At 41.6% G+C, this 17,368-nt stretch overlaps 1 protein-coding gene across 7 annotated transcripts in view; it reads right to left on the bottom strand.

Annotated features, from left to right (window-relative positions):
* Positions 1 to 17,368, bottom strand: part of LOC143277468 (rho guanine nucleotide exchange factor 11-like) — a 266,699-nt gene that overhangs the window by 85,754 nt on the left and 163,577 nt on the right. For 6 of the 7 annotated variants that reach the window (XM_076582306.1, XM_076582307.1, XM_076582303.1 and 3 more), the window contains 6 exons: positions 15,502 to 15,648; positions 14,457 to 14,528; positions 11,597 to 11,668; positions 4,446 to 4,553; positions 2,134 to 2,238; positions 1 to 176 (listed from right to left, as the gene is read on the bottom strand). The exon at positions 1 to 176 is cut by the window's left edge and continues 2 nt beyond it. In XM_076582306.1, the coding sequence (XP_076438421.1) occupies positions 1 to 176; positions 2,134 to 2,238; positions 4,446 to 4,553; positions 11,597 to 11,668; positions 14,457 to 14,528; positions 15,502 to 15,648 (680 nt within the window). The remainder of the gene's footprint in view (positions 177 to 2,133; positions 2,239 to 4,445; positions 4,554 to 11,596; positions 11,669 to 14,456; positions 14,529 to 15,501; positions 15,649 to 17,368) is intronic. The other variant, XM_076582305.1, reaches the window with a different exon arrangement.

Genomic DNA, 17,368 nt, shown 5'->3' with positions numbered 1-17,368 from the left:
AGATCCCTCTTGCTTCTGAAATCTGCCAGCTGCTCGCTCAGCTCAGAGGTGAGGGCGGCTCGAATCCCGTCGAACATGGAGCGAAGGATGGAGTCGTTATCGGTGCGTGCGACCCCTGCGGCCAGAATGTCGGCCACCTGAGTCACCAGGGATTCACTCACCGCCACACGTAGAGGCTGCAAACACCAAGGTAGTAATAACCAATAATAGGTGTGGGTTTCCATGGCTGTTATCAGATATTTACACATCTGAATGGGGTCTGGAATGTATAGAGGTTGCACAACAAGGCAGTAATAACCAATAATAGGTGTGGGTTTCTTTGGTTGTCATCAGAGATTTACACATCTGAATGGGGTCTGGAATGTATAGAGGCTGCACAACATCAAGGCAGTAATAACCAATAATAGGTGTGGGTTTCTTTGGTTGTTATCAGAGATAACATCTGAATGGGGTCTGGAATGTATAGAGGCTGCACAACAAGGCAGTAATAACCAATAATAGGTGTGGGTTTCTCTGGTTGTCATCAGAGATTTACACATCTGAATGGGGTCTGGAATGTATAGAGGCTGCACAACACGGCAGGAACAACCAATAATAGGTGTGGGTTTCTCTGGTTGTCATCAGAGATTTACACATCTGAATGGGGTCTGGAATGTATAGAGGCTGCCAACAGCAAGGCAGTAATAACCAATAATAGGTGTGGGTTTCTCTGGTTGTTATCAGAGATTTACACATCTGAATGGGGTCTGGAATGTATAGAGGCTGCCAACAGCAAGGCAGTAATAACCAATAATAGGTGTGGGTTTCCTTAGCTGTCATGAGATTTACACATCTGACTGGGGTCTGTAATGTAAAGAGGCTGCCATCACCAAGGTAGTAATAACCAATAATAGGTGTGGGTTTTTTTGGTTGTCATCAGAGATTTACACATCTGAATGGGGTCTGGAATGTAAAGAGGCTGCACAACACAGCAGGAATAACCAATAATAGGTGTGTGTTTCCATGGTTGTCATCAGAGATCTACACATCTGAATGGGGTCTGGAATGTATAGAGGCTGCACAACACGGCAGGAACAACCAATAATAGGTGTGGGTTTTTTTGGTTGTCATCAGAGATTTACACATCTGAATGGGGTCTGGAATGTATAGAGGCTGCACAACACGGCAGGAACAACCAATAATAGGTGTAGGTTTCTTTGGTTGTCATCAGAGATTTACACATCTGAATGGGGTCTGGGATGTGTTTGGGAAGAAAGAGGTTATCTGAAATCAAACAGGTCTGAACCGAGATATTCACAGGAATAATCAGTTTATGGAACATCTCATGTAAACTGAAATATTCGCAGAAAAAAAACAGTTACTTGAAAATCTCAGATCTGAACTGGAATATGGTATTTATGTGAGTAAACAGATGTGTGAAATTTTCAGGTCTGAACAGAAAAATTATTCATGCTTCCTGATCATGGATTAACATATTCACAATGAACAGAATGCTGGGATAAACTTTTTTTTTTTTTAACCAATTCAATAATTCTGCTAGAACAAATGCTAAGTCTTCATGGTCATGTGCGCAAACATGCACAGGCATGCACTCACAAATGAACACGCGGATGTTGACGCATAGTGGCACACAGACACACACGTCCTCTAGTGAGGAGTGATATTCCCCACTTCAGAATATTGAGCACTCTCAGGAACTACTTGCCTGACAAAGCTATTTCCTGACAGACTGGTCTTGTTTTTTCCTCCACACTTTAAAAAAAAGAAAAAAAAAAAAGAAAAGAAAAAAAGTAGCACACTGTATGTGTGTGCATCTGTGTACGTGTGTTTGTCTATTCACATAGTGTGAATATCAGACAAGTTTGTGTGTGTGTGTGTGTGTGTGTGTGTGTGTGAGTGTGTGAGCTTCAGTTCAGCTCAGCAGTTTTACATTTCTAAACAGCTGGTGGTATCAAACCAGGGGGTGGGTGGGGGTGGGGAGGAGTGTTGTGGGGCGGGTTCATATATTCAAACATTTTTGCATGTATGCAGGCAGCAGGAGATCCTAAACCTTCCAAGACACCATTGCCAGAAGCTGATTTCAGAGCGTTTCTCAACACAAGACAGGACAGCTGCCCACAGTGAGCCACTCACACCAGAGGAAGCGAGGAAGGTGGAGAAGATCTCGTATCCCCATTTGCGTAGATCTTTGGTGCTGCCTGGGGTCTGCTTGAAGGCATCCGTCACAATGTAGAAAAACTGAAAACACACGCATCAACGATACTGGGCTCAAATATCAACTCACATAACCACCATACAATAATCGAGTAATATTAATCCTTTGTCTCCGTCACAATGTAGAAAAACTGAAAACACACGCATCAACAATACAGGGCTCAAATATCAACACGCATAACCACCATACAATTATCTAGAAATGTTAATCCCCTATCTCCGTCACAATGTAGAAAAACTAAAAACACACGCATCAACAATACAGGGCTCAAATATCAACCCACATAACCACCCATACAATTATCTAGAAATGTTAATCCCCTATCTCCGTCACAATGAAGAAAAATTGAAAACACACGCATCAACAAAATAGGGCTCAATATCAACACACATAACCACCATACAATTATCTAGAAATGTTAATCCCCTATCTCCGTCACAATGAAGAAAAATTGAAAACACACGCATCAGCAAAATAGGGCTCAATATCAAACCACATAACCACCATACAATTATCTAGAAATGTTAATCCCCTGTCTCCGTCACAATGAAGAAAAATTGAAAACACACGCATCAACAATATAGGGCTCAAATATCAACACACATAACCACCATACAATTATCTAGAAATGTTAATCCCCTATCTCCGTCACAATGAAGAAAAATTGAAAACACACGCATCAACAATATAGGGCTCAAATATCAACACACATAACCACCATACAATTATCTAGAAATGTTAATCCCCTGTCTCCGTCACAATGTAGAAAAACTAAAAACACACGCATCAACAATATAGGGCTCAAATATCAACCCACATAACCACCCATACAATTATCTAGAAATGTTAATCCCCTGTCTCCGTCACAACATAGAAAAACACACACACACATCAACAATACAGGGCTCAAACATCAACACACACAACAACCATACAATAATCGAGTAATATTAATCCTTTGTCTCCGTCACAATGTAGAAAAACTGAAAACACGCACACACATCAACAATACAGGGCTCAAACATCAACATACAACTAAACAATTACCAAGAAATGTTAAGCCTTGGTCTCCCTATAGACATACTGCGGCAATACAGGGCTCAAACATCAACATACAACTAAACAATTACCAAGAAATGTTAAGCCTTGGTCTCCCTATAGACATACTGCGGCAATACAGGGCTCAAACATCAACATACAACTAAACAATTACCAAGAAATGTTAAGCCTTGGTCTCCCTATAGACATACTGCGGCAATACAGGGCTCAAACATCAACATACAACTAAACAATTACCAAGAAATGTTAAGCCTTGGTCTCCCTATAGACATACTGCGGCAATACAGGGCTCAAACATTAACATACAACTAAACAATTACCAAGAAATGTTAAGCCTTGGTCTCCCTATAGACATACTGCGGCAATACAGGGCTCAAACATTAACATACAACTAAACAATTACCAAGAAATGTTAAGCCTTGGTCTCCCTATAGACATACTGCGGCAATACAGGGCTCAAACATTAACATACAACTAAACAATTACCAAGAAATGTTAAGCCTTGGTCTCCCTATAGACATACTGCGGCAATACAGGGCTCAAACATCAAAATACAACTAAACAATTACCAAGAAATGTTAAGCCTTGGTCTCCCTATAGACATACTGCGGCAATACAGGGCTCAAACATCAACATACAACTAAACAATTACCAAGAAATGTTAAGCCTTGGTCTCCCTACAGACATACTGCAGAGACCCAGGCTTTGACACAAAACCAACATTCCCAGAGGAATCTGGTGAACAGTGCCTCTGTAAGGAGAGACAGAGTAAAATACAGACACAGACACTGTGAGATAGGCACAGAGAGGAAGAGGAAGATGAGAGGGAAAACGGGGAAAGAGAGAGAGAGAGAGAGAGAGAGAAAGACAGAGACATCTTGAGATAGGTACAGAGAAAAAGAGGGATGGAGGGAAAGAGAGAGAGAGGAGAGACACACAGAGAGAAGATAGACCCAGGACGAGACAGGCACAGAGAGAAAGAGGGAAGGGAGATGCAGAGAAAGGGAGAAAGAGAGAGAACGAACAAATGAATGAATGGTCTATTCATACAGGCCGTTGCTCCTCATGGAAGGGTGTGAGAAAAAAAAAAAAAAAACACACTGAGAAACAGAGAGAGAGAGACAGAGACAGAGACAGACAGACAGACAGACGCATCATCATGAGGACTGACAAAAGGACTGGGGTCGTTGTTGGAGATCAGGTAGTGCAGAAACACAGCCATGTGGGCCGGTTTCCGTTCCAGCAGACGTACGTCGGAGAAGGGGCCTGTGTCCACCGCCTGTACACACACACAGTCACACCACTCCATCAATACATGGCCAGTGCAATGCAAGGTAACCAGAAGGAACTGGTGAGCAAGAGAGACAAAGAAAGAAAGGAAGAAAAGAAGGAAGCAAGCAAGAAGGAAAGCAAGAAAGAAAAAAAACAAAAAAAAACCACCAAAAGGAACTGATGAGTAAGAGAAATAATTTTTTTTTTTTAAATTAAAAAAAAAGAGACACAAAGGAAGGAAGGAAGGAAGGAATGAAGAAGGAAAGCAAAGAAGAAGAAGAAAAAAAACACCTAGAAGGGAACTAGCGAACAGAGAGATGAATAAGTAAAGGAAGGAAGAAAAGTAAAGCAAGAAAGAAAAGGAAAAAATCACACAAAAAATGGAACTGATGAAAAAGATAAACGAATAGTAGGGGAGAAAAAAAGAAAGAAAAAAAAGGAGAACCAAAGAAAGGAAGGAATGAAGAAGAAAAACAAGAAAAAAACCCAACAAAACAAATAAAACCTACAAAGAAAGGAACTAGCGAATAAGAGAAACGAAGAAGTTAAGGATGGAAGGAAGGAAGGAAGATGGAAAGAAAGAAAGAAAAGGGAAAGAAATCACAAAGAAAGGAAGGGTGAATAAAAGAAACGAAGAAAGAAAGGAAGGAAGGAAGAAGGAAAGAAAGAAAGAAAGAAATCCACAAAGAAGGGAACATGTGAACAAGAGGAATGAAGAAAGGAAGGAAGGAAGAAGGAAGGAAAGAAAGAAAGAAAGAAATCCACAAAGAAGGGAACACGTGAACAAGAGGAATGAATGAAGAAGGGAAGGAAGAAGGAAGGAAAGAAAGAAAGAAATCCACAAAGAAGGGAACATGTGAACAAGAGGAATGAAGAAAGGAAGGAAGAAGGACGGAAAGAAAGAAAGAAAGAAATCCACAAAGAAGGGAACACGTGAACAAGAGGAATGAATGAAGAAAGGAAGGAAGAAGGAAGGAAAGAAAGAAAGAAAGAAAGAAATCCACAAAGAAGGGAACACGTGAACAAGAGGAATGAATGAAGAAAGGAAGGAAGGAAGGAACGAAAGAAAGAAAGAAAGAAATCCACAAAGAAGGGAACACGTGAACAAGAGGAATGAATGAAGAAAGGAAGGAAGAAGGAAAGAAAGAAAGAAAGAAATCCACAAAGAAGGGAACACGTGAACAAGAGGAATGAATGAAGAAAGGAAGGAAGAAGGAAGGAAAGAAAGAAAGAAAGAAATCCACAAAGAAGGGAACACGTGAACAAGAGGAATGAATGAAGAAAGGAAGGAAGGAAGAAGGAAGGAAAGAAAGAAAGAAAGAAATCCACAAAGAAGGGAACACGTGAACAAGAGGAATGAATGAAGAAAGGAAGGAAGAAGGAAGGAAAGAAAGAAAGAAAGAAATCCACAAAGAAGGGAACATGTGAACAAGAGGAATGAAGAAAGGAAGGAAGAAGGAAGGAAAGAAAGAAAGAAAGAAAGAAATCCACAAAGAAGGGAACACGTGAACAAGAGGAATGAATGAAGAAAGGAAGGAAGAAGGAAGGAAAGAAAGAAAGAAAGAAATCCACAAAGAAGGGAACACGTGAACAAGAGGAATGAATGAAGAAAGGAAGAAGGACGGAAAGAAAGAAAGAAAGAAATCCACAAAGAAGGGAACACGTGAACAAGAGGAATGAATGAAGAAAGGAAGGAAGAAGGAAGGAAAGAAAGAAAGAAAGAAATCCACAAAGAAGGGAACACGTGAACAAGAGGAATGAATGAAGAAAGGAAGGAAGAGAACAAGAAAGGGACGAAAAACAGATAAAGAAAGAAAGAAAAAACAAAAATGAAAAAAAATGAAAAAGGGACATAGAAGACACGGAGAACAAAAGAAAGAAAGACAGAGAGAAAAACAACAACAAAAAAACAAAAACAAAAAAAAACATAAAAGAGACAAAGAGACAAAGAGAGAAAGATAGAAAGAAACAACAACAAAAAAGAACATGAACAGAGAGAATGAAAGAAAAAACAACAAAACAAACAATGACAAAAAAAAAAAAAAAAAAAAAAAGGAAAGAAAGAAAAATTCTTAAAAAGCAAATAAAATCTATCAAAGAAACAAAGAGAGAGAGAGAGAGAGAGAGATAAGTAAACGAATAAGAAATAATCAATCCATTAATCAAAGAAAGAATCAAACACACCAAAAAGAGAGACAATCAAATAAACACACAAACTAAATAAAGCTCACGCTTACTAACTCAATTACTTCTGAATGGTAACATTGTGTTCTGTGGGTAAAAGGACAATTAGTAGATAAACAATTAACTAAACAAGAAAACAGTTAGCAGATACACTATCATATTACCAAAAAACAAAATAAAAAAGTTAGCAGATACACTATCATATTACAGAAAAAAACAAAAAACAAAAAAAAGAAAGAAATAAAAAACCCACAACACAAAAAAGTTAGCAGATACACAATCATATTACAAAAAAAAAAAAAGAAGAAGAAAAAAAGTAGATACACAATCAAACAAACAAACAAATAAAACTTAAAAACAAAACTGATCATGAATAATGATGATCTCTAAGTGTAAGAAACAAGTGACAAACAAAAGCATGTACTGTAACTATTTCAATATAAAAATGAGAAAACAAATAAAAAAAGACAACCAACCAAAATAATACAAAACACTGGTTACATAATGATGCTGGTGTCTAAAAAACAACAACAACCAAACAACAACAACAACAAAAAAAGAACACACAGGCAAACACACAGAAAACACTGATCATGTCATCATACAGATGGTGTGTTCAAACACACTTTGATGTTTTCCCACTCTTTGTCTGCCAAGTTCCATGATTTGTCAAAAACTGAGAACTGCTCCCCCCCCCCCCCACACACACACCCTCCCCAAGGCCATCAGTTGTTGGTTCCCCCCCACCCCCACCCGCACCCCTCCCCCAGTCAACAACTAAATTTCTTTCACCCAAAAATTAGGAAAAGCAAGATCAGCCAACTGGCTTCTGAAGGTAGGGTGTGTATCGTGATGGGTCGAGAGAAAGAGGAGTGATTGTGATAACGGACAGTGCTGGAGGAGTGGGGATTGCTTTGGGAAATGGAAAGAGAGAGAGAGAGAGAGAGAGAGAGAGAGAGGGGGGGGGGGGGAAGGTAGGGGGGCGTGGCGGTGGGGGGAGGGTGGCATCTGTTGGGGAGGGGAAGGAAAGAGCAGGAGGGGTTTAGCACTGGAGGGAGGAGGAAAGGAAAACCACATGGCCACAAATTAGCTGATGTGATCATGCTTCAATTGTTCACCATCCCCGCCTGTTCTCATCCACAGTGAAAAGCAAGGGATGCATTCTTCAGTTGTTTCCATGCCTGCCCGGGATTCAGAGTATGGGCTGTGTTGCTTTCTGTGTTGGTGCTGCACTGACCCCCTCCCTGCCCCCCCCCCCCCCCCCCACCCCGCCCCGTCCCTCATCCCCTCCCTTAGAATCCTCCAGGTCAACAATTTATAAAACTTATCCATTGACTTCCAGCCCCATCCCTCTTTGGGGGCTTTTTCCTTCTATCTGTCCCTTCCTCTCTCACATACGATCATATATATATATATATATATATATATATATATATATATATATATATATGTGTGTAAATATATATATGTTATATGTGTATGTATATACACAAATATATCCTTTTATTCAGTTCTAACTGTCACCTACAACAGCACAACCAGACAAGATAATCACAAATACAAACACATAAACACCAACGAGACCAAAAAAAAAAAGAAAAAAAAAAGACAATAACAAGAAAAACACAGGTAATGAAAAAAGAAGAAACAGAAGAAGAAGAAGAGGAGTTAATCAAAGCCTGGCTAACCACCTTGACATGCACTGCAGACATACAGTAAATGGCATGCAACAGTATAACCGGCGCCGTTTCCATTGACAGGTGCTGAACATGATCGCTGTAGTTATAACTGCTTTCACTGCTGTCTGTAATGTCTCTGGCTTACCCTGCTGTTGTGTTGTTGGATTCTATCATCGCCTTTCTTTCCCTCTCTCTCTCTCTCTCTGAGAGCATTGAGAAGAAGATGAAATTCACTTTATGTTTTGTTGTCCTTGTTTACTTGACTTCAGGTTGAAACATATCCAGCCTAAGTTTTATAACAACCCATGCCGCTTTAGATTCAATTTGCTAATGTCATCCAGAAATGAAACTGTATTGTGCAATGTGGCGTTATACATTTACAATGCCTAAAAGCAATTGCGTATTGCTATAACTTAGATCATAATATCAACATAGATTGTCAAATATAACAAGCATCTGAAGTGTAAATGTTAATGTGTTTTTGAAAAGTGCTTGTGTGATTGATATAATTGTGACTTACCCCTTCAGTAAGGGGCTTAGGCCTAAATCGGAATAAACAATTTCAATTTCGTATTTCTGAGAGCATTGGAGATAAAGGAACGAGTGCACTAGCTCTGTGGTGGTCTTACTATTTTGTTCTGTTGTGATTTTTACAACGATATAGTAATAATTTTTTATGTGGAAGGTATGTGTGTGTGCGTGGCAGTGTGTGTGTGTGTGTGTGTGTGTGAGAGAGAGAGAGAGAAAGAGGGAGTGAGAGAGAGAGAGAGAGATTGTTACTTCTGTGAGGTGGTTAGTGTGCTCTAATTTGGTGACAAATAAGAGTGTAGGGTGTAAATGTGGTAAATTACATTGGTAATTAACAGTGTGTGTGTGTGTGTGTGTGTGTGTGTGTGTGTGTGTGTGTGTGTGTGTGTGTGTGTGTGTGTGTATTCAGGAAATTTTGAACATATTCATATTTCATGTTCATGTAGTTCTTCTTCGTTCATGGGCTGCAACTCCCACTTTTACTCATATATACACGAGTGGGCTTTTACGTGTATGACCATTTTTACCCTGCCATGTAGGCAGCCATACTCAGTTTTCAGGGGTGTGCATGCTGGGTATGTTCTTTGTTTGCATAACCCACGGAACACTGACATGGATACAGGAATCTTTAGCGTGCGTATTCGATCTTCTGTTTGCGTATACACACGAAGGGGGTTCACGCACTAGCAGGTATGCACATATGTTGACCTGAAAGATCAGAAAAATCTCCACCCTTTACCCACCAGGTGCCGTTACAGAGATTCGAAGGTGGGACCCTTAGGCTGAAAGTCCAACGCTTTAAACATCCATGTAATAAAAATGTTTAATATGTGTGTAACACTGGTGTGACCTGTTCTGCTGTATCTAACGCATCCTTCAGCTGTTACGGAAGCTGGGAGCGGTTTCTACCAACCACAAACTTCGCATGTTGTGTCAAACAATTACGCTGCCGCTCTCCATGAATTCTATATCAAAATCACTATGTTAACGACAACCACCAGTAACCACACCCCCCTTAACACTAATGATAACAATAATGATGATGAAGATATCAACACTGAATAATGTTAATGAGATAATGGAGCACCCTGTCTAGCTATAGTGAGCCCAGAGTAAGTTAAACAAAATAATATCCACAACATTTTATAGGAGCACAACATACAGTGAAGCAACGGGGAGCAGCTGCACGGTCATATATATTTATATACATGCATACACACACATGCCACATATATGTTCACTCACATATACGCTTGAACTGAACTAAGCTCCCAGGACACACACCACACAATAACAACAAAACTCCAATCAAAAAGAAAATACAATGAACAGTTACACGTATTGATCTAGGAAATATTAGTAACCAGTTATTGGAGTCAGTCAAAGCGTAAAATGACCGTCTGGGGAGAAAGTTTATTTGTGAACATGTCATGCTAATGGAGAAAAGATTTACTGTAATTACCGGCATTTAAAGCGCAACTTAAAAAAAAAAAAATCTATCTATTTATTTATTTTAAAAACTCCCATCTGATCACTGTGTCTTACTGGCTGTACACACTCTACCGGAGTCTGGAATCTAAATTCTGGCGGCAATCTGGTGCCAACTCTAACAACAAACAACAGTATTTGACAACAGGCTTGGTCACGTTAAACCTACATAAAAACACTTAACAGAAACATGTATTGATGGTTCCCTGTAGACTGCTGACGCTTGGAACTGTGACGGACGAACCCGGGTGTGGCTGTGTATGGGTAAATCTAAATGAGTGGTGTGGGAGTAATGCCACTGAAACGGTGCAGATGATGGGGCAGCAAAAAAAAACAAACAAAAAAAAACAACTCCCCCCCACCCCCCAAGCAGATCACACAACTGACGAACTGAGTAACAGAGCTAATTTGACAAGCAGACAGAAACAACTCCGATTCCAATTCCCATCCAGTTTCAAAGATGATGGTCATTACTCAGAAAACCACCACCAAGGTTGACAAAAGCCATTCTGCATCGAGGACTTTCATCATGATTTTTAGCAATATGAGAAGTGTTGTCCTTACACATGTTAAAAATAACTTTTTTTCCCCCATCTAACTTCAGAGGGTGCACCTTATGCACTGTATCCCCTTGTCGGCCAGAAATTACTATGTCTGGACTGCAATTGTTCTTAAAACGATTGTGTGTGTTTGTGGGCAGGGAGGTATGTGTTCATGTGTGGTGTGTGCTGGTGTATTTGTGAGTGTGTTGGTGTGTTTGTGAGTGTGTATGTGATTGGAAGTGTGTGTGTGTGTGTGTGTGTGTGTGTGTGTGTGTGTGCCTGCCTGCATGCATGCATGCAGTGTGATACAGCATGATGCACTAAGAGTGGTGTGCATATTCCTCATTTATCACACTATTAATTTTCAATGACCACAGTACACCCTACTCTTATACCACACAATTAAAAATAAGTCATCCACTACAATAAAAATTTTTTTTTAAAAGACAAAATAAATAAAACAGGAAAAAACCCTGATGGAAGACCAGCCACACATGCACACTGATTAGTCAGCAACCCACACATACATATTCATTAGTTTTGTTCAAAGCCGGAAGCATGCATATCTGCAAGTTCTACAGAGGCTGTGCAGGGGAGGGGAGGAGGTGAGTACTAAAGAGTGGGGGGACCTCAGCTGTCTGCAGCCTGGACAGAAACGGAGAAACGGGTCGGTTTCCTGACCACGCATGCACACCCAACAACTGGAAGGAAGAAACAACACACAAGGCACGTTAGCATCCTTCACAACAACAACAACAACGATGACGAAAAGACTGGTTGGCGGCGTTCCGGCTAAGACAATTCGGGCTTGAGAGGGGGTAGGGGGCAAGGGGGGTGGGTGGGCTATGCCACAACACTGACGTTTGCTCAACACCATGTCGCACACCACCACCACACCATTTAACACCATACCGCACATCACTGTAGCAACTCAACAACATACCACTTGACACGTTACTGCTGAACATCACACTGTTCAATACTGTAGTATTGCTCAATACAACGTCGCTCCACACCGTGACAACACCACACCACACCACATCTGTCTTCTTTCTTGACCATTTTCCAAGATCCGAACCCTGGAACTTACTGCTAACGTTGATTAAAATTTTCAACAAGAGTCGGAAAAGGAGGAAACAAAAATCATACTGTTGTGTGTGGCTTCAATTCGTTGACCGCCCTACTGACGGGCGCAATAGCCGAGTGGTTAAAGCGTTGGACTGTCAATCTGAGGGTCCCGGGTTCGAATCACGGTGACGGCGCCTGGTGGGTAAAGGGTGGAGATTTTTACGATCTCCCAGGTCAACATATATGCAGACCTGCTAGTGCCTGAACCCCCTTCGTGTGTATATGCAAGCAGAAGATCAAATACGCACGTTAAAGATCCTGTAATCCATGTCAGCGTTCGGTGGGTTATTGAAACAAGAACATACCCAGCATGCACACCCCCGAAAATGGAGTATGGCTGCCTACATGGCGGGGTAAAAACGGTCATACACATAAAAGCCCACTCGTGTGCATACGAGTGAACGCAGAAGAAGAAGACCGCCCTACTTTCTCTGAACAAGCATGCATTTACGTCAGTTCCTTTAAGTTTGTTCGCTTTTCTTTCTTTATTTCAACTTTTTATTTATTTGTTTTTGTTTTTTTTAATTGCGTTACAATGAAAAATACAAAAGGCAAACTGCCTTACTGAGATAAACCACATCCACGTTTTGGAAATTTCTTTTCTGTACCATACTGCTTCAGACAAGTACTTATCAGGTGACAACGTTTCGGTGACCATTCTTTCACCATCACACTTCCAGAGAAAACAAACATGACTGGACATCCCCCCCATCCCCTGATTATCATACAGCCTGGAATCAAATCAAACTGTACTGATTATAATATATTACCCCCTTTCTGTCATGACAAAAGGCAGGTGTGGTGCCTGTGCTGTACTGGTAAAGATCCAGACCCAAAAGGGTCAATACCCATCAGATTTTTTTTTTTTTTTTTTTAAATAATCAAAACCAAAGAGAAACTGAAATTATGTTAAAAATGATCCCTTTTTCTTTAGCAAGACTGAATCCTAATCACGTTTGGTATAGAACAGCCTCATGCTGTTGGCTCCTTTAGCAAAAAGTATATCTCTTGGAGAGAGGGGACTGGGTTGGATTCCTGCATTCACCCTTCCAATTCTGACTGGAAAAACCAACTGAGCATCCAGTCATTCGGATGGGACCATAAAGCAAGGTCCCTGATCCACATGCAAAACAACACACTGAATGACACACTAATCACAGCAACATGCACCCACAGACACAACAAGAGAGGCAAGGTCTTCAAGACTCACTTGTGATAAATTAAGTCCCCTAGCATTAATTACAGAGTACTTTCCCTTCTTTACTATCTGCAACCTAAACGTTTGCAAAATAAATAAAAATTCCATGCTTAGCAAAAGAAGTTCCTGTTTAAACAAAAAATGATAATAATGACTCCTCTTGTTGAGGTCAAAGTGCCAAGTTTAGAGAATACAAAAAATATAAATATAACAGTAAATGCAGTTTGCATATAATTAGGCTTCTTCTTTTTTATATTTTTTTGTGCCCATCGCAGAGGTACAATATTGTTTTAAACAAGATGACTGGAAAGAACTGAATTTTTCCTATTTTTATGCCTAATTTGGTGTCAACTGACAAAGTATTTGCAGAGAAAATGTCAATGTTAAAGTTTACCACGGACACACACACAGACAACCGAACACCGGGTTAAAACATAGACTCACTTTGTTTACACAAGTGAGTCAAAAATCAAGCACAACACATCTTCAATGCGCAACAGGTCTGTTGTGAACAGCTCTTGGTTACAGACATACATACACAAGGCACTGGGTGAAATTCTTTTATACAAACAAACAAATTCAATCAATAGTCTCAAGAAGCTTTTTTTTTTAGTGAGACGTGCTTGTGGCGGAGAACGTTGTATAGCAACCATCATCTTTTCACTACCAAGACATTTCCGGATATATAAGTCCAGACCCTGAGCAGTCAGAACAAAGCGGCGTGTGAGTGTGTGTGTGTGTGTGTGTGTGAGAGAGAGAGAGAGAGAGACAACACACACACACAGGACTCTTCTGACATGACAGAATCACTAGAACACATAAAAATTCTGAAAAATATTTGCAACATAGACATTCAGCAGTGCCCCGGTCTTGAAACAAATTTTTGTGTGTGAAAAACAACAACAAAAACCAAACAAACAGTTGTAAACAATAGGTGAGGGTTCAAAGAAAAATAATGTGGCAAAGTTCTATTAAAAAACAAAAAAAACAACATATGCTGTGATGGTGACTCAAGAATAAAATGCAAAATTTGATTCAGCAACGTTACATTTTCTATCACAAACTATAACACAAACTACAAACACACACACATACCACACCACACACACACTCACAACACCTTCCCCCTCCAACACACACACAAACACACACACACGGCTGACCTGGTCATCATCAGAATTGACGTCCTCGTCATCAATGGTGATGATCTGCTCTGGCTGTATGGGAATACAGTCCTGCACCAACACACACACCAATGCCAGGAATAAACCTGCTTCTTACTAACACCAGACCATTACTATCAATCAATTTAACCCCTTCTTTCCGTTACACGACCAACATTGACTCTCAGAAGATTCTGTCGTGGTTGATGCATGCTGGGTATTTTTGGGTCTCCATATCCCACTGAACACTAACATGGACTACAGGATCTTTCATGTGCATATTTGATCTCCTACATGCGTACACACACAAAGGGGGTTCAGGCACTAGCCTGCCTGCACAAAAACTGACCTGGGGGATTGGAAAAATCACCACCCTTTACCCACAAGACGCCGTTACTGTGATCTGAACCCGGGACCTTCAGATTTAAAGTCTAACGCTTTAACCGCTCAGCTACTGTTGCTGACAAGTACTGTCATTTGTGAAGACCTGTCACCTCCCTCAGAAACAACAAAGCCTACAGGTCAGGTTGTTAGTCACAGTTCTGGATCAGGACTTTTTCCTCTGGGGGACTGTGTTACTTTATTCACCAAAAACAAAGTTACCATGTAAAGAGAACACTTGAAGCACTGACAGCACTTCAGATGCTTGCCACACTGGTCTCATTTCATAAAGTTCAGCTGTCAAGAGGTTAATATAACAGTGTGTGTGCACATACTGCCACACCGCACCACCGCATCACACCACACCACACCACACCACACACCCCCAACCCAACCTCACACACCCCACCACATTCACCACCACACCACACCCAAACAAACCTTATACACCACACACACCACACTACACCACACCCTACACAACCTCATACACCACACACACACCCAACCTCACAAAACCATACACACGCACACCACCATACACCACACACACATCCAACCTCACACACACCACCACACCACACCACACTACACCCAACCTCACACACACCACCACACCCAACCTCATATCCCCAACACACACACCACACCACCGCCCACACACCTCGATAGCCGAGTCGGTGCGAGATGAAAGACTGTTGCTGTCGTCAGTGCGGCTGTTGTCGGGGTGGACGGGGGTGGGCGAGATGCTGGGGCTGGTGTGGGGCGAGTCCGACATGCTGCCCAGGTCAGACACAGGTAGAGAGGTGGCCTGCAACACAGGGGTCACAGCACAGGTGTCACATCACAGGTGTCACAGCGTAGGTGTCACATCACAGGTGTCACAGTGTAGGTGTGATGACATGTGTCACAAGACAGGGGTCACAGCACAGGTGTCACAAGACAGGTGTCACAGCACAGGTGTCACAAGACAGGTGTCACAGAACAGGTGTCACAAGACAGGTGTCACAAAGGTGTCACAAGACAGGTGTCACAGCACAGGTGTCACAGCACAGGTGTCACAAGACAGGTGTCACAGCACAGGTGTCACAAGACAGGTGTCACAGCACAGGTGTCACAAGACGGGTGTCACAAGACAGGTATCACAGAACAGGTGTCACAAGACAGGTGTCACAGCACAGGTGTCACAAGACGGGTGTCACAGAACAGGTGTCACAAGACAGGTGTCACAAAGGTGTCACAAGACAGGTGTCACAGCACAGGTGTCACAAGACAGGTGTCACAGCACAGGTGTCACAAGACAGGTGTCACAGCACAGGTGTCACAAGACAGGTGTCACAGCACAGGTGTCACAAGACAGGTGTCACAGCACAGGTGTCACAAGACAGGTGTCACAAGACAGGTATCACAGCACAGGTGTCACAAGACGGGTGTCACAAGACAGGTATCACAGAACAGGTGTCACAAGACAGGTGTCACAGCACAGGTGTCACAAGACAGGTGTCACAAGACAGGTATCACAGAACAGGTGTCACAAGACAGGTGTCACAGCACAGGTGTCACAAGACAGGTGTCACAGCACAGGTGTCACAGAACAGGTGTCACAAGACAGGTGTCACAGCACAGGTGTCACAAGACAGGTGTCACAGCACAGGTGTCACAGAACAGGTGTCACAAGACAGGTATCACAGAACAGGTGTCACAAGACAGGTGTCACAAGACAGGTGTCACAAGACAGGTGTCACAGCACAGGTGTCACAAGACGGGTGTCACAAGACAGGTATCACAGAACAGGTGTCACAAGACAGGTGTCACAGCACAGGTGTCACAAGACAGGTGTCACAGAACAGGTGTCACAAGACAGGTGTCACAGCACAGGTGTCACAAGACAGGTGTCACAGCACAGGTGTCACAAGACAGGTGTCACAGCACAGGTGTCACAAGACAGGTGTCACAGAACAGGTGTCACAAGACAGGTGTCACAGCACAGGTGTCACAAGACAGGTGTCACTGCACAGGTGTCACAACAGATTTTTACAACTAACATAAAGCCCACCTGGGGGCAGACAGATAACCAGATGCACCACTGATTAAAAAAAAAAAAAAAAAAAAAAAAAAAAAAAAAGAAAAGGGACAAGTTGTATCAGGACACAGCTTATGTGGAAAGGAGAAAGTAAAATACCACTACAGTGCCAACAAACACTGCTCACAGGAACCACTCAAATATTCCCTTACATGACAGTTTTTACCAAACGAAAGAAAAAACCAAAAAACCAAAAAACAAAACCCTTCACTTGTGGAATTCTCTGTTGTACTAAATCTCTGGTGGTGTGATCACTAAGGGTGCACTGATCCTGCAAGAGTTTATTTCCTCTCTATCAAATGGTACACGTACACTCTTAGCACTTCTCAATCAACAGGAAACAAAGCGTCAGCATGCTTCAAATTGTGTGAAACAGGGCAAAAGTTGCGCACAGGAATCACACACACCTTCACATAAAAAGTACAGATGTTATGTATGTAACTAATCA

This window comes from Babylonia areolata, chromosome 34 (assembly GCF_041734735.1).
Source record: "Babylonia areolata isolate BAREFJ2019XMU chromosome 34, ASM4173473v1, whole genome shotgun sequence".
Classification (NCBI taxonomy): domain Eukaryota; kingdom Metazoa; phylum Mollusca; class Gastropoda; order Neogastropoda; family Buccinidae; genus Babylonia; species Babylonia areolata.
Note: the sequence above shows the minus strand (reverse complement) of the source record. Positions and strands in the feature narration are given on the sequence as shown.